This window comes from Cryptomeria japonica, chromosome 5 (assembly GCF_030272615.1).
Source record: "Cryptomeria japonica chromosome 5, Sugi_1.0, whole genome shotgun sequence".
Lineage (NCBI taxonomy): Eukaryota > Viridiplantae > Streptophyta > Pinopsida > Cupressales > Cupressaceae > Cryptomeria > Cryptomeria japonica.
Window position 1 is genome coordinate 927,007,478 of NC_081409.1, and position 26,266 is coordinate 927,033,743.

At 38.4% G+C, this 26,266-nt stretch overlaps 1 protein-coding gene across 3 annotated transcripts in view; it reads left to right on the forward strand.

Moving 5' to 3' along the window:
- Positions 1-24,254, forward strand: part of LOC131037408 (BTB/POZ domain-containing protein SR1IP1) — a 41,007-nt gene extending 16,753 nt beyond the window's left edge. For all 3 annotated transcript variants that reach the window (XM_057969540.2, XM_057969542.2, XM_057969543.2), the window contains 4 exons: positions 21,496-21,565; positions 21,786-22,394; positions 22,605-23,150; positions 23,290-24,254. In XM_057969540.2, the coding sequence (XP_057825523.1) occupies positions 21,496-21,565; positions 21,786-22,394; positions 22,605-23,150; positions 23,290-23,796 (1,732 nt within the window). In that variant the 3' untranslated portion in view covers positions 23,797-24,254. The remainder of the gene's footprint in view (positions 1-21,495; positions 21,566-21,785; positions 22,395-22,604; positions 23,151-23,289) is intronic.
- Positions 24,255-26,266: the final 2,012 nt, after the last annotated feature.

The following is a 26,266-nucleotide window of genomic DNA, read 5'->3' on the forward strand; positions in this document are numbered from 1 at the left end:
ACCGGGAGAGGGGACATGCATGTATCTACTCCTGGATGCATTTCACTCATAAGCATGATTTCTATGAGATCCCAAATCATTCCTTCTAGATCTCTTTCTACATTCTTCTGCCCTATGGCCATAAGCATTACATGCAAAGCAGTAACTGGTAAATGATGGCATATGACTTACAAATTTATTTTGCCATGCATGAGGAGATCTTACCAGTTTTGCATCTCCATTTCTTCTTCTTTGAGAATGGATCCTTGGTTGTCCATTTTGTGCAGCTCTTCCATCTGATCTCTTCTTCTCCCACACTTGCTTCCCCCTGTGGGTGGTAGCATTTCTTTGTCCTCTGCCGGTAGAGGGTCTTCTTTGCTGCTTCCTTATCTTCTTGCTTCCGGTGAAGCTGTCTTCTCTCATTTTCCCTTCACCTTTGGGATCTGCATTGTTCTTCCTTTTTGCAACACTGGTCTTCACCCTAGTCGGCAAGTCCTCACTAGTTGTGGTTAGGTCAACCTTCATTCGAGGAACATTTCTAACTGGGAAGGTCTAGCCAATGTTTCCTCCATTTGAGGAGATAAACAAAATGTCATTGTGGGGGACATTCTTGCTGGTGGAGCATTCATTGGCACCACTTTCTGGTCCTTCACTGTTCTTGACATGCCTTTGCTTCTTCAGCATTTTGTCCAAGGCATCATTGCTACCATCAGCCTGGATTCTCACCTTGAGCTCATCTTTACATTTCTCAAGGTGAATTTGGAGGACCTCTATTTTTCCGAGCAGCTTTTGATGTTCTTTATCTTTTATCTCTAGCCGAGAGGCTAGATCTTCACACCGGCACATCTTTGTGTTCTTTTCCTGAGACTTCAACTTTGAGAAGCATTTCTCAATATCTTCAAGGCATTTTGTCAACCGATTCTTCTCTACTATAGCAGCATTCTTGAATAGCTTGTATTCCCTTCTAACTCTGCTGAGTTCTTCAAGTGCATTCACAAGCTCTCCTTCAAGATCAACTTCTGCTTCATCCTCTTCTTCCCCTTCCTTATCACTTCCAAACACATCTTGTCGATGGGATCTATTTTCCCTGGCACTTTTAGATGTATGCACCTCTTCTTTAGATTCTTGAGCCAAGAAGAGTTGGGTTCCTTCTTCACTACTTCTATTGTTGCTAGTAGATCTATCTTCATCATCCTTACAAACATGAGATGTATTTCTCACATTTCCTTCACATGCTGGTTTTGCAGTAGTGGGCTCATTTCCATAGAGCCTCTTTAATCTTTCCCATAAGATCTTTGCTGTTGTGCATCTCTCCACCTGTGAGGAGACATCACTGGTGAGTCCACTGAATATAGCCTTCATAGCTTCTTCATTGCACTGGTTTCTTCATTCTTCTATAGATCTGGTAGGAAGACTGGCCTTACTGGGGAGACCATCAACTACTGACATCCATACATCAAACCCTAAAGAGGATAGGAAGACATCCATTCTGCAACTCCAAATAGAAAAGTTTGAACCATCAAATACAGGAGCAGAGATAGACACTAGACAAACCATTGTGTCCTTAGGTTGGAACCTACCCAAGTTGGAGAACACTCTTCTAACTGGGAACCTATGCTCTGATACCAATTGTTAGACACAATGCACCACTGAGAGCGGGGTGAATCAGTGGTTCTCAAACTTTTCTCTTTTGCTGTCCTCTGTGAGCATACCGGTTAATAGATCTAACTCTATGCAGACTTACTGGTTAGTAGGGAGACCTACACAAGAGCAATCACACAAGGGACATCACATAACACCAATATAATTGAGGAAAACCCAAGATGGGAAAAACCTCAATGAGCAATGTTGTTGGAGTCTACTGCTCCAATCCAGCCTCACAATGAAAACACTGTTACAAAGTTTAGGGCACCTACCCAAGGAGCACCAACCCCTGACTTTATGGGCTATAACCCAAAGGAGGTACAACCCCTGACTTTAGGGCACCTACCCAAGGAAGACCAACCACTGACTTTACGGGCTACAACCCCTGTACCGAGCTACAACTCAGTGTTCTTAAAGTAAACTTCAAATACAAAAGTAGTTATCTTGTTACAAGTAAATCTTGCAACCATTTCATATACCTTACTTTGCCGGTGAGATACCTTCTCTGGAACACCAACTCACTTCTCTTGCTGCTTCTCTGCCGGTAAGCCCTATCAGTACACTTCTTCTGCTCTTCTTCTTTGCAGTATCTCCTCCTCACTTCTCTGCACTTTACCAGTGCTAAACTCTATCAGTTCACTGTCTGCCTTCTCTTTGACACTCTTCACTTTTTCTCTGCCAGTATAACCACTGTTGGTTCTGCTCTTCACTCTCCCTCTTGTCTCCGATACTCTTTGAGCACTTGGTTGATTTTCTCTCACATGCAGAAGTAACACTTAGTGACTTCGCAATAGCACAATATATTTCTTCTCTTCACCAGCAGCAACTAACAATGTCTTTTGCCTTCATATTTATAGACTGGTTTTCCCGCCGAAAGCCAATTCAAATTCTAGGCGGTTAGGGTTTCTTCACCATCCTCGAGGCAAACTAAATCCAATTAGATCCTGTCCGATCTGATCTTCCAGATTGCCAGTCTGCACAACTCCGCCATTTACGTGCCTCCTAGATCACGCCTTCCATCTCTGGCGATCTACTTTTTACCCTATCGGCTGGTCTCTTGGTCAAACACCAAGATTTCGTTCTGCTATTTCCTTCATCCGCCTCGATCTCCTCAATCACTCTTAGCTGGCTCATAGTTGTCCTCCAGACCTCGAGCTGCAAATCCCTGCAACAGCTCTACAACATGTCCCATGATTTGTGGGACCTTCCATTAATGTCGACCAACCCTGCAACTACTCTATCGTTGTACATTCCATCTTTATCCAAATGCAGGTTCGCCACCTTGAATCCAAGTGGCATCCATGTCTACCATCTGCCAGCTTAGCTGTTCACGTTGGTCTAGATAGGATCACCGACCAAACACTCTATCGGTTTCTCTTCTCTGCCGGTATACAAACCCTGCCGGCCTCTCACACTCTACCGGTTAACTCATCATGTCTGCATTCTGCTGAACTGCCGATGGAACCCCTTGACCGGTCGTCAGACATGTCTATCTTGAGCATGCTCATTCTCGCAAGGTGGGAAGACATTTGCATCTGCACCTTGCTCATATTACCGGTGGACTTTCATACCGGTAAACCTTCTTGATGACACTTTGTCATCAACTAACAACAAACTTCATCTTCAGTCCGACCATTCTCCTCTGACTGCATCTGATCAGCCTTGCCTTCTCCCTGATCAGCTCGGACTATATCACAACCGGTTTGTCAAAATGACAAACACACCACACTCCTTCTGTACCGGCATTACAACATGCCTTTACCTCTTCTCTCTTATCTCAAAGAATCATGATGCACACTATGCATGCCTGGAGATAAGTTCCATTTACCGGTGGAGTGGCACCTTGTCTTTTGCATCCTGTAGTGTACTTATGTGACTTCCCTGTTTATGCAGCATTTCTTCAAACATGCACATGTCCTTCGGTGATGGCACTTTCACTGTCAGTCATTGCTTCTCATGATGATTGCATCTTCATCCGGTGGGAGTCCTGCTGATCTGCAACCTCACAGCATACCGGTGACCCATTCATTCTTCTCCTCTAGTGTTGATGTGATTCAGGTAACATTCTGCCTCTTCATCACAAACAACCGCTCAAACACCTTGCCCATCTTGCTTGTACACTGGTCCTGACCTTTGCAGGCTGACAACCACTCACTTGGTTGATCAGACTTCCCCATGTCAACACGTCACTTACCAGTTGACATCCTTTCCTTACCGGTGATATAGTGTACCGGTATTGATCACCTTACCATCTCATCTACACAAGTCAAGCTCTAACCCGTGTACCGGTGACTCCCGGGGTCATCTTCCTTACCTTACCGGTGTTCTACAACACAAGGTGATATCCAAGATATCTCAACCTGTGCTCCTTGACAGTGTTGCACATACGTCTCTCATGCCGGTAGGTACTCTTATACCGGTTGACATCAATGACAACACAATGCCAACAAGTATATTTTTCAAATGTTGACTTGAGATCAAGTTACTATTATATTTTTCATGTATGTGGGATCATGCACAAAACAACTTTTAGGTGCCATTATAGACACTTTGAGTTCCCAGCCATGCCAATTGATTTGATGAATGCATCAGCCACTTTTTAAACTACAACAGATTAGGTATTCAATGATCAATTAAGAAAATGTGTTTTAGTGTTTTTAATGACATCTTGATATATAGTAAAACATGGGAATATCATCTTAGACGCTTGGATATGGCCTTGGAATACTAAAGCCACGAGATCTTTTTGGCATGGAATCTAAGTGTGAGTTTGGGGCTATAGAGATTTGGTACTTGGTCTATGTCATTAGTGCTCAAGGTGTTTAGGTTGATAGAAGATCCAAGCCATTCTAGATTGGCTACCCTCACTGCACTAACACAATTGAGAGAATATTTTGTCTTTGTAGCCACTACTAGAGGTTCAATATGGGCTTCTGTTAGCTGGCAGCACTCATTATTGACATGATAAAGGGAGGAGCCTATTCATGGAATGATACAGCTCAAAAAAGCTTTTCAGAAGCTTAAAGAGGTTATAAGCTCATGCCTTGTACTTTCTATTCCAAACTTCTCACAACCATTTGTTGCAGGATGTAATGCTTCAAGAGAGTGACTTGGAGTAGCCTTAATGCAAAAATGGACACTCCATAGCATTTGAGAGTAGAAAGTTGAAAGATTCAGAAAATAGTTTTTTTTATCTATGAGAAGGAGATGCTTGCCATCATGCATGCTTTGGCAAAGTTCAAATGATAGACTGCCCAACATTTTAGACCTATTTGGACAAATTACCTTAGATCTGACCTGTGGCTGGCATAGATAGGTGTCATAGAACTTGGCTCATGGGGTTTTCTCTCCTTGGCTAAGTAAAAAAATGCAAAACAGAAGCAGAACTCTAGGATTGCATGCCATCAATAATGAAAGGAAACTTCTAGATATACCTTCACAATTTAGGCTCCTTGTGTCACTTTTTAGATTTTTGATAGTAGATATGTGGTATTAGATGGTTACATCCTGCATAAGGATAAGGATAGGCACCTAAATCTAAGGTGAAAGAAAATATTTTGAAAGCGTTGCATGATGCACCTATGGGTGGACACACTGGATTCTACAAAATTTAAAAGCAGATAAAAGAAAGGTTCTTGTTGACGGGTGTTTTTATACACTCACCAACAATCAGGTAGAATATGAATATGTATACCATCTCTCCTGAAAAGCAATCAATCTTGAAGAATTGATAACTCCAAGGTCTCTATAGTCGGGTCATGATGTTGTTGGGTCACTCAGTGGTTGATGCAACTGTACTTGTTAAGGGGCCAGCTGGTTGGAACAAAACATACAAAACCTTTTTTGTATGTATTTTCCAATTTTCACTTACAAACAAACTTCAAAAGATAAGTCAGGGTAACAAGGGATAATGAAGTTAACATGCACAACCGAGTGAATACGAAGTTGGTATATCTGTCATATTCCCGTGTAAACAGAAAATGCATAACCGAATCAGATTTCCACGCAATGTATTATTTTCAACTTTTGAATTAATAAAGTTTATGCGATTAGTTAACTGTATTTTATTTCAAATTGATAAAGTCTATGCGGTTGGTTAAGTATGTTTTTCCTTAACTAATAGCATGAATGGAAAGGTGTATCCTTTCCCAAAACCACTCGTAAAAGATGCCATGTTTTCCAAAAAGGTCGCACGGTTCATGGTAAGTATAAAGCATGACCGTCCAGGGAAAGCACAGGAAAAGTAAGAGGTGGAAAGAAGGAAATTGCCAAAAGAATCCGCAAACAGGTAACCTTTGTTACTCAGCAATATTATCATATCAGTTTCATTACTATGCATGGAACCCTACGGGATAGGCTGCGATTGTATCAGGCTGACACGGTGAGGAGGGAGAGACGCTGGGTCTTCCTAGCGATGAAGAACCAGCATCTAAATCGTATAGAGCCCCCTCCCCCCTTCCCATCGCTGGCAGTCAGGTACATTCCTAGGCTAGTCCGTCTTGCTGTCACAATGCAACCATGTTTTCTTATCGCTCTGTGAAGTGTCTTCATATGCAAAAATGTATTCTTTCTATTTTCCTGTAACTTATTTTTAAAATCATCTGGAATGAATATAATATATGTAACTGTACAATTTAATTGCTAAAAATCACAAATGTAGATCGATAAATAAGACTCTTTGCCAATGGAATTACTCATATCAATAATAAGAAAAAGTACAGCAATCAAAGTAAATTGAAATTATCCCCCACGTTTAATATGCAACTTGCAACATCAGGTTTAGTTAGTAAATCATTAAAATGCACTCTAGTAACAGATAAAAAGGGAATAAACCATAATCTATGTATTCACAAGTATATTAATATAAATAAAGGAAATGAACGCTAATGGATAATAATCATATTCTGCAATTAAGCTAGTTGTGATTAATCAATTCCACCATTAGTAGGATGGGGAAATGATAGCTAAATAACACAAATTCTGTAATTATTAATTCTAGGTCTGCTGTAAACATTTATTATCTTTCTATGTTCCCTGTTTGTTAACATATTTGGAACAAGGGAGTGCCAGCCAAGATCATACTGGGCCCATCCTCAAGTAACCCTACGAGCCCTAAGAGACGGGATGGGTTTTGAATGGGTAGGCCAGCTTGGAGCATTACCCTAGCGTTCCGAATAAGTTTATTCTTATGCAGAAGTCATGTAACTGATTTAATATCATTGCTGACATGGGTTCATCATAATGTCTAAATATTGCAGGAAGCCCTAGTGATTTATTGCCCTTACCAAACTTTGGGAGTGACAAAATTGTTCCTAATCCCAGGAAGGCAAGGCAGGTGCAGTAAGGGTTCATTACAATATCACAGAGAGGTATTATCAATAACATTTGAAACAGAAGCTACGTAACGTTCCAATAAATATGCAAATTCAAGAAACTCACATACAAATGGGATAAGATATCAGATCACAAAACCATAGAACCAAAAGGGATAGACTGTTGATTGAAATGAAAGAAGATACCCAATTGCAAAGTACATCAACAACGAAAACACGTATCGCAGATCAGGCAATCAGCAAGTTGCTTTGTATTAATCTTCAAAATGAATAACAATGTTTCAATTGTAACAAATAGGTAGGAGAGAGAGATTGCATAAAAGACTCTAAATTCCTAATTAATTGGCCTTGAATCATCAATTTGATGACCCTCTAAATGGCCCAAACTTTACAATTTATAGTTTTTCATCCCTACACCCTAGGAATAAATCATGCCAAAACTTAGTTACAAAATGGTGGGAGTCGCAGTCAACATGCAAGTTGCTGCCTATGAACTCCACTTAACTGTTACGAAATTGGTGCTTGCAGTTCATATTCTTGACGGTGCATCAGCTCCAAGACCTTCGAATCATGCAATGGTGGTGCAAAAGGAAGGAAAGTGTAACATGAAGTGTCTGTTGATGTTGTAGTGATTAATGGCGGTGACATTGCTTTGACATGCATTATGTGACTAACTACCTGTTTGTCTTCTATTCTTCTTGTAGTTTTGGTAGTTGCTAATGAAGCAGTCTACGGAAGTGGCAAGTGGGTCAGCAATATAGCCCATTCTGAATTTAGATACTCTAAGTATCTCCTTTGTACTCTCTAGTCTACTAACCACTTCATCCATCATTTCTTCTGATCATTGACATTGAAAGACTAAAAACATGTATCTATTCATAAGGTCAACATTAAATTTGACTGTGGGTGCAAAATGTTTTGCTACGTAGGCATCCCACCGGCTGAGTATATTCTCTTGATGAAGTGATCCATCTTGCCGAAGACCGAAACCATACTTGCCTAGCAACTTAGTAACAAATTGCTCATATTGCTCCAACAAAGTGACAAGAGGAGTGTGTTTCTTAAGAACCTTGATCCTACATTGATCCATCATCTCTATTTTCAAATCTAGAACATCAATGCAAGATTGTAAGCCTTTTATATTTTCTCCTCTGAATAAATCTTCTTTAGTTATTACTTCTTTTTCTATTTCTTGGATCTTTTTCAATGTCTTGTGCTGCTTCGAGAACTTAACGAGTTGTTGTTCCCACTGCATTGAGCAATGTATGAGGACCTTCTCCGTGAATGAAATTCTTCGTAGATTTCCATCATATCTTGCAAGAACATCTTGATTTTACTCAACTGATCTTGAGCCCATGTTTTAACCATTATAGCTACTTTCCTCATCTTGTATAATGCTTTTACATCACCATATGGGAGAGATGAGGTAGACGACAAGGTGTCCTCTATTATGGAGTCAAGTGGTTTTGATATTTTTATGATCAGTTGCTTATATTGCCTTAGTTGTGCTTTGACTTCTATCTTTGTCTTATACTCTTTCTCTATTCTTGTCTGAATAGTAGAAGTTGCAGCAACTAAAGTAGCTACCTCCCCCCACTTGGTCTGCTTACCCAGATTAACTTTTGACACTTGGTACTTTGGAGTAGCTTGGGGCTGTCCTTCAGTCTCGGGTACGGGAGTTGCTACATTGGCAATTACGTCCCCTGAGTCACTTCCAGAAAGATGATGAATTGTCTTAGCCTTCTTGATTCTCCTTGGGGACTCAGTGTTTGCGTGTTGCAAAGTAATGCTTGGGAGGATGACTTTCTCCTTCTTCTTGAAAGTGAAATTCAACCATTGGGGCATACTGTCGTCTTGATACCCTCCCTGTATTGTTACTTTTGTAGCTACCCTGCATGATTCCACATGTTGCTCTTCTTCCTATTGTTCCTATTCTTTATTTGGCTGCCCTCTATCCTGAGGTTGCTCATGACTCTATTGCAGAGAAATCTAAGAAACCTGTTGAGCCAAGTTGGATTGGAGTATCTGTTCATGATGCAATTGCTACTATGTAGCCAACTCTTCTATCTTTTCACTCACTTCCTCTTCAAACACCCTTGTTGTTTGATCTGTTTGTTTTTGTCCATCTCCCTCTAATTGTTTGAGTAACATCTCCTGATCTTAAGGTGTGAGGATGAGTCTTTCATCTTGTTCTTCCTTCTCTTCTACCTCCATTGATTGTACATGCACCTCCATTGGTTGTATATGCACCTCCTTTGGTTGTACTTGAACTTCATGTTCCTTTGAGCCTCAGGTGCATCATGAACCTGTTGAACAATAGGCTGTCTTTGTGCTATTCCACCTTTCTTTTTCTGTGTAATGATAGCAATGGGCTCATCATCCTGATTAGAATCAAACTCAATGTTATGTATGGCTACCTTCTCTTGAGTTGGAACTAGAGCAGGTGTGGGCTTTGGTGCTGTGGGAGGAGCTTTCTCTTCAGTGGTTTCAGCTTGTGATGTACCTTCTCCTAGCATGATCCCAATGGTAGGAACAACGGGATGGATGGAAGCTTGAGGGACCGCATGTAATCTATTGGTTATCCCATGTTCAGCAGTTGTCTTGAGTAATTGTGATATTTTCATTTTTGCATCCAATTGCCTTTTGAGTTCTTGATTATCAATCATTTGTGTAGCAGCTTCAAGAGCAACAAGAGTATTCTTTCTTGATTTGGATCGTGTTCTCCTTGTGTACTCCTTGTGTATTTTGGATTGACGATTATCAGTAGCTTTATCTTTCTTCTTTTCCTTTGTGGTGCTTGGCCGAATCCTCAAACTTAACCATTGCATTGTTCTTTCTACTACTTTCTCTGAGACTGTATCAATATCAACAAAATCCTGATCAGACCATTGGATAGGAGAGAGTGGTCTTTTATCAATTCCAATTTCCTTATATACTGGATCTAGCAACTCGCCATCATCTCGCAGATCCTTGGGGAGGTTGGTTTCTATATTAAAGTTCCTAATCTGAGGAACTGTCAATCTGTAATATCTTCTCTCCCGTGCCTCAAAGCTGTCCTGCATGTTTGCCCAGAAGTCTTCTAAAGCTGGCTGGTGACCCAGATATGAAACCAACATCATTTGCTTCAGTTTTCCAAATGGATCATACTTGTTCCTTGCATAATCAAACTCCTTTAAGATGAGATCCTGTAGCTCTTGTTTAGCTGCCTTAGCTATCTGTATATTGAAATTGGAAAAGCAACCCCAGTTTTGTGCTTCAGAGTTAGAAGTGATTGTAATCCCACGATCTACCTGGTATATTCAAGAATAATTATCTTATTGTTGTAGTATCAAGGAAGGAGGAATGGCCTCCCAGTGAATCCACTCACCCTAATGTAGGTAGAGCGTTGGTTTTGAATGAACCAACAACCCCACTCTTTGATCACCGTCATTGCCTCGGGTGAGATTCTATATCCTATGTCACTAGTTAGCTTGCATATGACTGCATATATGAATGCGTCATTTATCCTTTTGAAATGAAATTTAGCTTGTGTAATAGGCAACTAGGTATAATATTCCCATACCTTCTTTTGTCTTGGGTATTCCCTCAACCTACCTTTTGTTTTCAATCCAGGGTATCTGCCAGCTTGCGCTACCACCTACATGACATAAGAATCCATGAAGAACTTCTTCGTTTGCAATACTGTGGTTAGCTACTTATCGATTTTGTCAGAAACAATCTCTGCCCAATCAAAATATTCTTTCCCTATTAAGATTGTATGCATGTAATGGAACATCCATAAGTGATAATGTCGATAATCTGGTTTACCAAAGGCGCGATTCAGTATAATGATCAGGTCCATTTGTGCTTCCTTAAAATCTGCCTTGAGGATGTTATCACTTGCCTTGAGACCTAACTTCTTGGGCTCTTCCAGCCAAGCCTCATTTATGTGTCGTCTGTAGTTGGAGGAGTTCTTATTGAAAATAGTGGTTGCCTCCTCTTTTGAAGTCTGAAAGACTTTCTCTCTCTCAAAAATGCCAAATGTCATTCCAATCATTTATGGAGATAGGTCCACAATCACGTTCCCACCTGTATCAACCTATTCCCTTGTTTCCTGGTTGTAATATTGACCTATTGTCATGATAAGCTCCATAGATTGCATGGCCTGCAGGAAGATTGTAGCTTCCACCAATCCGGATCTCTTGCTCCGTCTATAGGGTGCATCCAAATTGCTCTGGGCAACTTGCTTTTTGATTTCCTCTATTTCAATATGACCTATTTCGGTATCGGTTACCCACTGCACCCCATTGTCTAGTTTTGGCACCAAGGTCTGACCTTGGTATTGGTATTTCATTGTGCGCGGATTTTTCTCCAATTTGATCTCTCCTCTAGTCTTCTTTCGAGTTGATGTGGAAGGTTCCATAAGATCGCTTTAGCCTACAACATAAAAATACATAATCAGCTTCACCATATTGACAAAATAAAGGAGACTCTAGAACTTCAAGGTTTCAGGGTTTTGGAGCCTCTAAAGAGCTTAGTAAAGTCGACTTCGGGATCTCGGGGTTCCAGGGTGAAGAAAACTTCAAAAGCTTTGATTTCGGGACTTCAAATTCCTGAAATTCCGAAGTGCTTACAATAGTTTCTTAAGATGGTCTTCGGGCTTTTGGAGTTATGGGATCCCGAAGAAGTTTAGACTCAGTGGCGCACTAGGATGCCCGGGATTCCAGGGTTCGGGGATTCTGAAGGATTTCAACTTGGGTGCGAAAAGAGAATTCTAGGATTCCGGAATTCCGAAATCCCAAAAGACTTGAGACTTGACTAAGAGGGACTTTGAAACTTCAGGAACCCGGAGTTCCGAAGAGGTCAAAAGGTAGTTCCAGGATTTCGGAGACTTGAGATCCCAAAACAACGAAACAAGACGTCTAACCCTAAGGATTGACAGGATATCTATGTTGATTGTAATCAGTTAGGAGTGGCGGATTCCAATTGCCTTAGGCAACATTGGAATCTGCCCAAAGGGCTGGGCCCCCCTTCAACGTGTAGGGCTGGGCCCTCTCTCACAGCACTCCCTAAATCCTCACGTCACTCTCAAAGAAACGTGCTCCCATAAATAGGGCCGACCCTATACTAATAAGGCAATTCGCTCAAGGAGATATTAATAATTAAAAGTTATTAATAAAGTAAAAGTCGCCTTAACTAGATCATTCACCTCATATAAATAAAGGTCACTTCACTTCATTTATCACTCAACACAATATCCTTTCATGCAAATTGTATATCTCCTTAATGCGAAGATTGAAGAAGGAATATATGTGAACCATATCTGTTGTTGAAGGTGCTAACATCAAGTGCAATACCCTCATAAAGGAGTGCGAATTGCTCTAGATTCAAGGCGCTAAGGTTGTAGACCTGTTTCAAGCAAAAGTGCAGCTTTAAGATGCACTAAAAGTGTAGATCTAGTGCAAACAAGAGTACAAACCTGATTGTTGGTTGGTGTGCTAAAGGGGCAGACCTAATGCTTATGAAAATGCAGACTTGTTTGAAGATTTCATCAGCCCTAAGAGTGAACATCTCAGACCTCTTCAAGTACTTGAGATAAGTGTTGTAATCAGAATATTGAATATAATCCATAATCAGATCTGAGGATCTTTTCTGGCTAGGTTTTTCTTCCTAGGAGGTTTTCCCAGGGTAATTGTGTTTTTGTTCATTTCTATGTTACGCCTAAATCTAGAAATCTCTAAATTTTACAGCAAACAATCTAGTTAGAAACTAAATTCTGATTTTTGAGTTTTATATTAATTTGAAAGTAGAAAAATCAACATGGTATCAAAGCTATAGGCTAGATCAACTTTCAGATTTCAGAATTTAGTACTCTTTTATTTCCAAATTGTTGTCTCATTCACAGGTCAGGTCAATGGGGCTGAAAGTTAAAGATAGGCTTGATGGAAATATCAACTTTGCTGCATGGAAGGTTCGAATCATGGTGGCTCTAGAGAAAGATCTTCTTCACTTCATAAAAGTGAAAGAGCTAACTGAACCTACGGATGCAGCTGAGCTAAAACAATTCAAAAGGGATGTGGTCAAGGCCAGAAAGCTTCTCATTGATTTAGTTAAAGACCACATAGTCACTTCCATTGCCTCATTCACTACTGCAAGAGAAATATTCAGTCATCTACAAGGTACCTATGAAATTAACAATCTCAGTAGGGCAATTACTTTAAGACAACAATTACTTAATATCAAAATGTTAAAAGAAGGTTCTTTTATGTCTTATTTTATGAGAATTTCAGAACTAAAGAATCAACTAGGTACAATTGGACATAACATGGAAGGCAAGGATCTTGTTATGATTGCCCTAAATGGTCTACCACACTCATGGGAGTCTTTTATTCAAACCATAAGTGGTAGAACTGAGTTACCCACCCTTGATCACCTTAAGAATGATTGCATTCAAGAAGAGTCACGCCTTATCACAAGGGGGGCAACTCAAAAGTCCTCATGTAGATGATCAACACATGCTTGCAGCCCAATGCAAGAAAGGTGGAAATTGGAAGAAGCATCATCCCAAGAGAAATAGAGAATTCAGACCACCTAGTTCTCAGCATTCTTGGAAGAAGCCAAGAGATATCTCTTGTGTTCGATGTTTCAGATGTGACAAATTTGGTCACTATGCTAAAGAATGTCAGAATGATCCTACTCAAAGAGAAGCCAACCTAAATGAAGTCTCAGAACAAAATGATGACTTCTTATTCATCTCTGCCCTGTCAAGCAGCATACCCACAGATAGTAATACATGGCTGATTGATAGTGGTGCTTCCAGACACATCACAAGCTACCGTGATCATCTTTCAGACTTAATAGAAAAGGATACCAGTCTTCATGTGGTAATTGGTGACGATGCTTGATATTCGGTAAGAGGTTCTGACACTACTTCTTTAAATTTAGACTCTGGTATTTCACTTCACCTTAGTGACATCTTATTTGTTCCTGGAATTAAAAGAAACTTAATTTTCATTTCTGCTCTAGAAGATAAAGGTTATCAAATTGCATTTTCTGAGGGAAAAGTACTTGCTTGGCCTAAGAAATCTAGTTTTAAGTTTGCTCGTGTAATTGGTAATAGATATGATAGTTTATATAAGCTCTCTACTAACCCTGTTCAAGCCCTCATTAATGAGGCCCTCGAATCCTGTGAGCTATGGCATAGAAGACTTGGACACTTACACTATCAAACACTTCCCTCTCTTGGAAAGTTAGTCAAAGGTATGCCTAAACTTAGTCAAATTCATGATAATACATGCAAAGGTTGTGCTATAGGTGAAAATGTTAAAAGCCCTTTTCATAAAAGTGAAAGTAGAGCTAAAGATAAACTACAACTTGTTCACTCTGATTTATGTGGTCCTATGTCTATAGCATCTCCAAGTGGATTTCTTTTTTACATAATCTTCATAGATGATTTCTCTAGGAAAACTTGGATCTACTTCTTGAAATCTAAACAATCTGATGAAGTCTTAAGTAAATTTAAAGAGTTTAAGGCATTGATTGAAAACTCTTCTAGTAAAAGAATTAAATGTTTAAGATGTGACAATGGAGGTGAGTATACCTCCGGTAGCTTTTATGATTTTTGTGTTGAGTCAGGAATTAAGAGGGAGTTTTGTGTTCCATACAATCCTCAGCAAAACGGAGTTGCTGAAAGGAAGAATAGAACTATTGTTGAGGCTGCAAAGGCTATGATTCATGATCAAGATTTGCAGACCTTTCTATGGGCTGAGGCTTCTAGAACAACGGTATATATTCAGAATAGATGTCCTCACAGTGTTCTAAAGAATATGACTCCTGAAGAAGTCTTCATAGAATCCAAACCGGACATCAGTCGCCTAAGAATTTTTGGAAGTCCTGTTTATGTTCATTTTCCCAAGGAAAAGCTAACCAAGTTGGAGCCCTCCGGGAAGAAAGGCATGCTAGTCGGATATAGTGAATCCTCCAAGGCCTTCAAGATCTATATTCCATGTCAAAGGTATGTTGAGGTAAGTAGGGATGTTACTTTTGAAGAAGATATTGCCTTTAAGAAATCAAAAGGTTCTTCTATTATTGATGAAGTTAATGACAATCAAGATATGAATGTTGATACTAACCCTGAGATTCAGAGGGAGCCTGTTGAACCTCCACCTCAAGAAGAACATAATGATCCACCAGAGCCTATGAATCCCACTGATATACCTAGTGACATTGTTGTTACCAAAAAGAGGCCACTTTGGGTAAGAAACATCATTTAAGAAGCCGAAAGATTTGCAGCTCCCAATGGCACTTTCCGAGAAACCAAGAGACCTCAAGTATTCTCCAACTACGTGGCATTAATGTGCAATCTCATTGAGTCTAAACCTTGCAATGTTGAAGAAGCCTTGAACCATCATGCCTGGAAGCTTGCTATGGATGAAGAGTATCAGTCAATCATCAAGAATGATGTTTGGGACATTGTGCCCAGACCCAAAGGTAAATCTGTTGTTTCCTCTAAATGGGTATTCAAAATTAAATATAATGTTGATGGTAGTATTGAAAAATATAAGGCTAGATTTGTAGCTCGTGGTTTTTCTCAAAAGGAAGGAATAGACTATGAAGAAACATTTGCTCCTGTTGCTAGATTTACCTCTATTAGAACTATAATAGCTATTGCTGTAGCTAGAGGTTGGAAGCTACATCAAATGGATGTTAAGACTGTCTTCTTTAATGGTGTCATTGAGGAAGAAGTCTATATTGAACAACCTGAGGGTTATGAGATTCAGGATAGAGAAACTCATGTGTGCAGATTGAAGAAAGCTCTATATGGCCTCAAACAGGCCCCTCGTGCTTGGTATGAAAGAATTGATAAATACTTGTTAAGTTTAGGATTTTGTAAAAATGATGCTGACTCTAACATCTACTTTAAGATATCCAATGATGATATGCTAATTCTAGTTCTATATGTGGATGATTTATTTCTTACTGGTAAAGATGAACTTATCATTAGATGTAAGAAAGAACTAGCTTCAGAATTTGAAATGAAGGACTTAGGTCTAATGCATTATTTTCTAGGTCTAGAAGTATGGCAAAGATCTAACGAAATTTTTCTAAGTCAAGGAAAGTATACTATTGATATTTTGAAAAGATTTAGAATGATGGATTGTAAACCTTTATCTACTCCTATGGAATCTAACTTAAAGAAGTTAAGTGTTTCTGCAGCTAACTCTGATTTTGCAGATCCATCGGAGTACAGGCAGTTGATTGGATCATTGATGTATCTAGTTAACACTAGACCAGACATATGCTATGCAGTGAATGCTCTCAGCCAGTTCATGAGCATGCCTAAACATGTTCATCTTGTTGCAGCCAAGCACATCCTAAGATACTTGCGAGGCATAGTGGGTTATGGGTTGAAGTATCCACTTAACACTTCAATAACCTTGGAAGGTTATTCAGATACAGATTGGGCTGGAAGTGTCAAAGACAGGAAAAACACTTCCGGCATTTGTTTCAGCTTAGGATCCGCAGTGATCTCTTGGGCTTGCAGAAAACAATCCTTAGTTGCACTAAGTACTGCTGAAGCTGAGTATATTGCAACAAGCGTTGCTTCTAGAGAAGCAGTGTGGCTTTGTAAGCTTCTTGCTGGGCTGTTTGGACAACCTTGGGGACCTACAATTATTCATTGTGATAATCAGAGTTGTATCAAAATGTCTATCAAACCAGTGTTTCATGACAGGTCAAAACATGTGGAAACTCATTATCACTTCATTCGAGATATGGTGCAAAGAGGCGCCATTCAGCTGAAGTATGTCAGCACTGATGAGCAGGTTGCAAATATTCTTACCAAGCCTCTGTCCAAAGTGAAGTTTGTGTACTTGAAAGATAGACTCGGTGTTTTGGAAAATGAAACCCTGATTGAAAGGGAGTGTCAACCTCAGTGATACATTGTCTTGTATCAAACCACCCTCTGCGGGCAATGTAAGGTGGTATTGTAATCTTCTCAGGGAGAAGAGTAATTGTTAACCATCCTCTGCGGGCAATGTAAGGTGGATCCAGTCTATGCTTGTATGCGAGCTGGAAGATTATATTATGTAGTTCCATTATATGCTTGTGTGCAAGATGGAAGACTACAATATTCTGATCATGTAATCCATTCTTTGCTCATGTGCAAGATGGAAGATTATGATTATGTTTTCTACTCCCTAATTAAGAGGGAGTGTTGATTGTAATTAGGTAGGAGTGGTGGATTCCAATTGCCTTAGGCAACATTGGAATCCACCCAAAGGGCTGGCCCCCCCTTCAACATGTAGGACTGGGCCCTCTCTCACGGCACTCCCTAAATCCTCACGTCACTCTCAAGGAAACGTGCTCCCATAAATAGGGCTGACCCTATACTACTAAGGCAATTCGCTCAAGGAGATTAATAATTAAAAGTTATTAATAAAGTAAAAGCTGACTTAACTAGATCATTCACCTCATATAAATAAAGGTCACTTTACTTCATTTATCACTCAACACAATATCCTTTCATGCGAATTGTATATCTGCTTAATGCGAAGATTGAAGAAGGAATATATGTGAACCATATCTGCTGTTGAAGGTGCTAACATCAAGTGCAATACCATCATAAAGGAGTGCGAATTGCTCTAGATTCAAGGCGCTAAGGTTGCAGACCTGTTTCAAGGAAAAATGCAGACTTAAGATGCACTAAAAGTGCAGAGCTAGTGCAAACAAGAGTACAGATCTGATTGCTGGCTGGTGTGCTAAAGGGGCAGACCTAATGCTTATGAAAGTGCGGACTTGTTTGAAGATTTCATCAGCCCTAAGAGTGAACATCTCAGACCTCTTCAAGTACTTGAGATAAGTGTTGTAATTAGAATATTGAATATAATCCATAATCAGATCTGAGGATCTTTTCTGGCTGGGTTTTTCCTCCTAGAAGGTTTTCCCAGGGTAATTGTGTTTTGTTCTTACTTTGTTCATTTCTATGTTATGCCTAGATCTAGAAATCTCTAAATTTTACAGCAAACAATCTAGTTAGAAACTAAATTCTGATTTCTGAGTTTTATATTAATCTGAAAGTATAAAAATCAACAATCTATTTTATTGAAAGCATGAAATCTAAACTAAACCCTAAGCTACGAAAGCAAGAAACACGAAAAAAACGAAAATAAAACAAGACAAAATCCTACTTGAAAAAGGACGAAGGAAACACATGCACCGTAGGAGAAAGGATTGTCTAAGGAGAGAAGGGAAATCCAAAATGATCGAGTGCACAAATGAGCCAAAATGACTCATGTAACACGATATATACCCCTCCCCTCGGGTGATTGTACAACCCTTAATGCAAAACGATTTCGGGGTTTCGGGATTCCGAAACTCCGAAGTCAAACGACAAGATATGGAGAAGCTCGGGATTCCAGGGTTCTGGGATCACGAGGCTCCGGAAAGACATATAGAACACCACTTTGGCACTTTGGGGATCCAGAGTTCCGAAACGATATACAAAACCAATAGAACCCGGGATTTCGGGAACACGAGATCTCGAGGCTCAAACTGAAAACAAATAGGCGGACTTCGGGATTTTGGGATTCCGAGGTCCAACAAACAGACAAAACAAGACAAAGAGAACCCAATATTTCGAGAACACGAGATCTTGGGGCTCAAACAAAAGAGGTGAAACAAGACTTCGAGATTCTAGAAACTCAAGAACCTGAAGTCAATGGAACAAAATCAAAACAAAAGCTTCGGGACTCCGCGAACCCGAAGTTCCGAAGAACAATAGAGAGAAGAAAGAACAATCTTCAGGGTTTCGGAACTCTGAAATCCCGAAGGAGCAAGAAGAAACAAAGAAACAAAGAAACACTCCGAGATTACGGGAACCCGAAATCCCGAAGGAGCAAAACAAAACAACAATAAAAAAAGAAAAAAAGGAAAAGGAAAACACAAAGGGGGGACCCGTATTTTCAACACAAAGAAAATGATGGGGCAGGATATGCGAGGCATAACAGTTCTATTAGAAGGGTTTAAGGATGAAGTACTCAAACATATCAAGGAGTGCACAACTTGCCAACCAAATAAAGCAAAGCATCCTTTTCTACAAGTTTTTGATAGACATTGCCCTTCCCCAATCAAAAGAGGAAAAGTATCTCAATTGATTTTTATTAGAATTGCATTTATGTTGTAATGGATAGATTAACCAAGTATGCACACTTGATTTCCATTCTAGTAGATTTTAGAGCACAGCAAGTGGCTGATTTAATTTTTAGGAAATTTATTAGGCTACATGGTTTGCCTAAGAGTATTTCTAGTGATAGAGATAGTAGATTCCTTAACTCATTTTGTAGGAGTTATTTCATCTTACTGGCATCAAGCTTACTCCCAATATCAGTTATCATCCACAAACAGATGGAAAGACAAAGATAGTGAATAAGTGGGTTGAGAGGTATTTAAGGAACTATGTCACTGACTAACACACAACACAGGTCAAATGGTTGCACCTTGGAAAATGCTACTACAACACCACTCATCATATTTCCATTAGTATGATTCCTTTTATGGCTTTATATGAATATGATGCACTAACTTTTACAATTTTGGTTTTAACTAATAGCAAGGTACTTAGCAGCTAGTGACTTGTTAAAAGATAGCCAAGATATTTTGAGATCACTCAAAGATCACCTACAACGGGATCAAAATCAATGTAAATTTAATGAAAATCAACACCACATTGAAAATAAATTTTGAGGTCATAGATATGTATTTTAATGTCTACAACCCTATAAAATAACCTCCCTTAAGTGGAGCAGGGCTGAAAATATCAAACATCACATCTATGGACCCTATGGAATTGTGAAAAGAATTGGTGAGATGGACAAGAAATTGGAGTTTCTAACAGATTGTAAGATTCATAGTGTTAGCCATGTGTCTTGGCTCAATAGGGCACTTCAATTGCACATTATAATATTATATCAATAGTTGAATTGCCACCCTTGCATGATGGAGGAAAACTCATATTAGTGTCAGTCACACAAGAAAAGAAGTTGAAAAATAGGATAGTCGTAGAATTCTTGTTTTGTTAGAGGAACCTACTTGTAGAAGATGCTACATGGGAGGGACCAAAGATTCTTGAACACCAAAATTTACATCGGATGTGGGCAAGCCATTTAGAGAAGGGAGGACTTGTATTCCCCCCTTTTTAACTTTTAAGTAATTCAACTTATGTAGATCTGATCCTTATTTCTCTGATTAGGATATGAAAATATTTAGATAACGAGGCCTCTAGACATTAGAAACTTATAATAAAAAAAAATAATACTAAAATAACGACTTGTGGGGAATGGTATTCTAGAAGTAGGTCCTAACATTTGGGACACTTGGGAACTTCTTGGGATAGATTTCTATGATAGCTTACTGTTGAGGAGTTACAAGTTGGTATCCATGACAAAGTGGGGACTATTTCATTTAAAGAATCTCATTAATATTTTAATTGCTACCTTTGAGAGGGAAACGAGGGTGTTGGAATTTGTGCCCTACGAGTGCTAGATATTGAGGTAGTTAGTTTCCTTTGAGACATTTGTCAATTTAATTAGTCTTTTATGTCATAGTTTGTGCCTTGCATTTTGTTTTGGTATTTGCAGACAAAAACCCTTGGATTCTAGAGATCAGAGAATAAAACCCCTTTGGTTTCCTCAAGATTGGAGGACAAAATTCCTTTGATTTCTTGAGGGCAATCTCATATAAAGGTTGTATTTGTACTTAAAAAAGCTTTGTTTGAATTTTATTTTATATTTTGGTACTTTCAGCTTGTTTTGTATTTTTGAAGCTTTTGAATATTCCAGAAGAAAGCTTTATTTATATTTGTGTTTTATTCTTTGAATCTCCAGCATACTTGTATTATTTGTGCAGTTTGTTACATTTTTTTGGGACTACTTGTTATTGGAAATTGTATATATATTAATATGGTCATATAAAGTCACCTTGCCCTCATGGGATCTTGCTGATAGAAAAACTGATAAATATTTTATGGTAAAATTTGTTTTGGGTATTAAAAAAGTCCATAAAGGGAAACCTAATCAGTTGGATTACTAAACATGCTTAGCACCAACAGAGAAGGATATGGGATAGAAATTCAATAATCCAATTAATAGAAGCATTCTGTCTTTGCTTTTAAATCCATCAATTCAAAAGGCTATCTCTTTAATACAAATCACTTACCAAGGCTTTTTAGATCATAATCTCTTATACATTATTTCTTGCTGGCATTCACTAGATCTTTTGCATTTAAATTTTGTTGCAAATTAGGTGAATATGAACTTTCTGTCTATTGAACGATTAGATGCATTTTTACATTTATCAGGGACCAAATTGGTCAAGAAATTTGTTCCTTCTAAGAATAGTGATTGATGGCCACACTGTTAATTTGTTTGTGTCACGAATACATGTTGTTTAGAGAAAAAGAAAAGATATTTATATAGAGATAGATAATGGGGTTATTTTCTGATGAATTTGATTCCTTACACAATTTCATTGACTGTGTACAATTTTCGATGGTTTTAAATAGGATTTTCTCCCAGGAGATCCCAAGTGATGTGACAGTTCAAGCAGGAGGGGCCAAATTTTCTCTGCACAAGGTACAGTTAGATTATCTTGAGCATAAGTTTTTAAATGGAGATATATTTTGGGTATGCAGCCCTTGTGTAATAACTATAATGACTTGCAAATCCTTAGTAATTGTGAGGTTGGCTTGGATCAGAGCATGATTTGAACCTAAAATTTGCAGAGTCAATTAGTATTCTGGTTTTCTTATTGACCACATATTTTTCTGATTGGTTATGGTTATGTTGAATGAAGTTTCCTCTTGCATCAAAGTGTGGATACATTCGAAAACTGGTAGCAGAAGCACAGGATGCAGACCTATCGATGATAGATCTTTCTGATATACCAGGTGGAGCTGAAGCATTTGAGCTAGCTGCAAAGTTCTGTTATGGAATCAACTTTGAAGTCAGTACTACAAATATTGCAATGCTTCGTTGTGCTGCTGAATATCTGCAGATGACAGAGGATTATGCAAATGCAAACCTGGTATCTCGGGTTGAAGCTTACATCAACGAAGTTGTTCCAAAAAACCTTTCAAGTGCGGTGTCAGTATTGCATTTTTGTGAAAACCTCCTTCCCATGGCAGAAGACCTCAATATTGTCAGCAGGTGCATAGAAGTTGTGGCATCAAAGACCTCTAAGGAGAGTTGGGTTGGTTCATCTGGTAGGGTAGACAATCAGGGGAGTGCAAGTTCTCTTAATTATCAGATAAAGCCTGTGATAGATTGGTGGCTGGAAGAAATAGTTGTTCTTCGAATTGATTTTTTTCAAAGAGTCCTCATAGCCATGAAAGGTAAAGGTTTGAAGCATGGCACTGTTGGAGCAGCTCTTATGTTTTATGCCCAAAAATCATTGAGAGGACTGGTAAGAAAGCATGAGCACTTTTATAGAATATAGTTGTCTATTGATTTGTCATTAAAGGTTACACAAATATATTTGATGTATGTTCTTTTGATATGCCCTTATGTAGACTATTGGAAGTTTTTGTTTCTCAGTCTATTTCTTCTTAATAACTCCATTAAACTTCACTTAAAGATTTGTAGAGGGAAACTGATCTTTTTTAAATTCATACAGGACATTTTCGGGACATCAAGAAAGAAAATTGAACATGAAGAAGAACAAGGACAAAGGATTCTAGTAGAAACAATTGCAAGTCTTCTACCAACAGAGAAAAATTCTATTTCTGTGAGCTTTCTATGTTGGCTGCTTCGTACTGCAATATATTTGGAGACAACAGTTGCATGCAAGTTGGAATTAGAACAGATGATTGGTCTACAGCTTGAGCAAGCAACCTTGGATGATCTTCTCATTCCTTCTGTTTCTCACAGTGGTGATACATACTATGCTGTCGATTCTATGGAAAGGATCGTTGTCAATTTTATTGAACAGGAGAAACATTGTGATTTGGAGACGCTTTATGTCTGTGGTCCCAATGACCATTTCTCTCCTGCTTTTACAGATTTTATAAAGGTTGCCAATCTTCTTGAGAATTATCTTGCTGAAATAGCCCCTGATAAAAATCTTAGCATTGCCAAATTCACCGGACTTGCAGATTTGATACCTGAAAAAGCCCGGACAGTTGATGATGGTATATATAGAGCTATTGATATCTATCTAAAGGTTAGCAGTAGTTGCTACTTGGGAATACTACTGTTTAATAGTCATTAATTTTATGTAGGATGCATGTGTTTTAAATATGTCTCCTTTATTTTTGTTGAGAACTTTTGTCTGATTTGTGATTCGCAATTGACACTTGCAGGCCCATCCCTCTCTAAATGAATTAGAGCGCAAAAAGGTATGCAGCATAATGGATTGCCAAAAACTCTCTCGAGAAGCATGTGCACATGCAGCTCAGAATGAACGACTTCCTGTTCAGATTGTTGTTCAGGTGCTGTACTTTGAACAACAACGACTTCGAAATGAGGTGTCTGGAACTTTAATGGGGAGGGAAGGTGGTTGTCAATCTCAGAAGATAAATAATAGTGCTGCGACAAGTTCTGTCCATTCTCCTCGTAATGAATTTATAGTGCTACAACAGGAGAATCAAGATTTGAAGCTAGAAATAGCAAGGTTGAGAATGCAGCTCAGTGATTTAGAGAAGGATCGGCCATGCATGAAGTTTGGCATGGGAAGGCCTCCTCAGTACAACAAGAAATTCTTGAATTCTGTTTCAAGGAAACTTGGGAAACTTAATCCATTCATGAAGCTCCCAGATTCAACGATTCAACCAAAACCTGCAAAAGAAAGAAGGCATTCCATCTCTTGAGCTCTTTGCTGTTGTCATGAAAGCCCTCTTTTGTCATGCTTTGAAAGCAAATGTTGCCTTCAAATGCATTACGTTTTATGGTTCTGCTTCTGCAATGGAGGCAACCATTTTTCATGTTCTCTATTTTTTATACTTAAACACTCTGATAAAGTCAGATGTCTTCTTCCTTCTTCTGCATGTGCATTATTTTCTGGAATTTATCCTTCATAGTATTATTTAGTGAGCATGCTTATTTATGCACATTCATTATGTACCATAGACATCTTATCTTTGCCCAGCCACATATATACTCATTCTTTTCTCAAAAAGAAGGGAAGAGCAGAGAACACCTTAGATTCTTCTACATTCTTTGGCACCTGAACTGTAATAAATCCTCTTCTTGGCATTCTTGTAACAGTTGTACAGACTTTTTTTCTTCATTGTGTACTTGCACGCTATCTGATGTACATTCTAATCTACATTTCATTTTCAGCTATGTCATTGTAGCCTTAAGATAGATTTTTGAAATCCGAATTACCAATATGTTGAACCCCAACAACGTTGTTGTGAAATTGTTTGAGGGTTTCAGTCCTTCAAGTTTGCAACTCTGCATTGCCTTATTTGCCCTCAATCTAAAAATTTTACTCATTGGTTTAAGTACTCTTCTACATTTTTCTTTGCAGTTTGGGTTCACAATAGCTCCGATTCATCTGATTAATGGAACATTTTGAGGCACTTAGAACGATTTTATTTGTGTTCACAAGGCTCATGTATATATGTATTTGAGAAATAATATGTCCTGCCCCTCTGGATTTTCTAAACTTCAATCAAAATTGAGAACATGGGATCATTTGCACATGTAAAGAATATATGCAAATTCTCGTTGCTTTAATGATGTACCTTTGAATGGCTACAGTGCATCAGGCTCAAAAAAGGTAGGTTATATTATGTAGTATGAAATAGCACGCGATTCTATGGGTATTGGTGTCCTTGTAATAGCTCCAGTGAAAAAACAGCCTTGTATTTTTAGCAAACATGACATCAGATGTTGAAATTGACGTCCAGGCACTTCTTCATGTATTTGTAATGTAAATACAGCAGGAATTTGACTGTTTCATATTCTATCCAGTAAACAGTGAGACCACAAAAATTCTGGCTTTGATGGCTTTGGTTTCTTTCTTATGTTTTTCTCTCCTTATTCTCTTCTCTTCTCTTTTCCTAAATATGGCTGCATCTGCAATTCTTTCTTATTTTTATTCTTCCTGATAATGAATCACTCTGTATGATTTGAAATGTTGACTCAGAAAAATACACACAGTTACAAATATATATAATTCCTGATGCAAGAGAAATAATCAGAAATTTCACTGGTTTTACTGATGATGAAATTAAAAATCTAGGATAAACCCTGCTTGTTTTCCAAAGAACTTGTTTTTATGATCAGAAATTTCTCTGCTCTTCCGAATTAATCCTCCTTGTTTTCTACCTAATTTACAAAATCTATCCATTGGAACTGCTTGTTTTGAACCTCTCATTACCATGTTCACCTGATAACAGGCATGTCCCTGGAACCAGTGACGTTCCAGGTATAGTGCACCCCAAATATGCCAAAACCTGAAGGTCTTGCCCTGCTTTGTCTGATGTGAACCTTGGGTGTACCCAGATTGGTTGTCCTTTTTCCCAGCCATTCCGGGACAGGGATTAGAATGCACTGTTGATCATATTTTTTAATTAATTGAAAATGAAAAACAGTTCTATTGTGATTTTAAATGAATTAATAAATACAGACACCTAAAATATTGTCCTCTTTTATTTATTTAATCATTTTATCCTAAATCTTCTATTCTTATTTATTTAATTAATTCATTAATCATTTTCTAAGCTTTCCTCATTTAAATAAATACTTTTATTTATTTAAATTGTCATTTTCTTAATTTAATTTATTTAATTAATCCCACTTCATCTATTAATTAAATAAATCTTTATTTATCTAATTAATTCATTAGTCTTTTCCACCTATGACACATGTGATTCATCTTTTAATTCTTCTTTTATCTACCCTTTTTATCATTTAATTATTTTCTCTACCTAACCTTTAATCCTAACCGACCATTTATCTTTACACCTCTCAATCTTATCCCTTCATTTCTTACAATGTTCTCTATATAAAATGATGCCCTCAACTACTTCAATTAAGCCTTCTCGCGATCAAACTATCAACTACATTTTCGTTCTTTGTTGAGTTTTTGTGCACACATAAAATCTGAAAGCAAATATATTAAACAAGATCAATGGAGATAGGAGACAATGAAGATTGAAACCCAACTTGACATGTGAATGGTAATATTGCTTTATTTTGTTGATTTACATGATCTTAGGTATCTCTATTGTTGGTATTGGTGAATGTTTCATTGTGAGACATAGATTGTTTATGGGTGGATCTTTATGGTTTTACAATAGTTTATCATCATCAATTTTCACCATATACAAT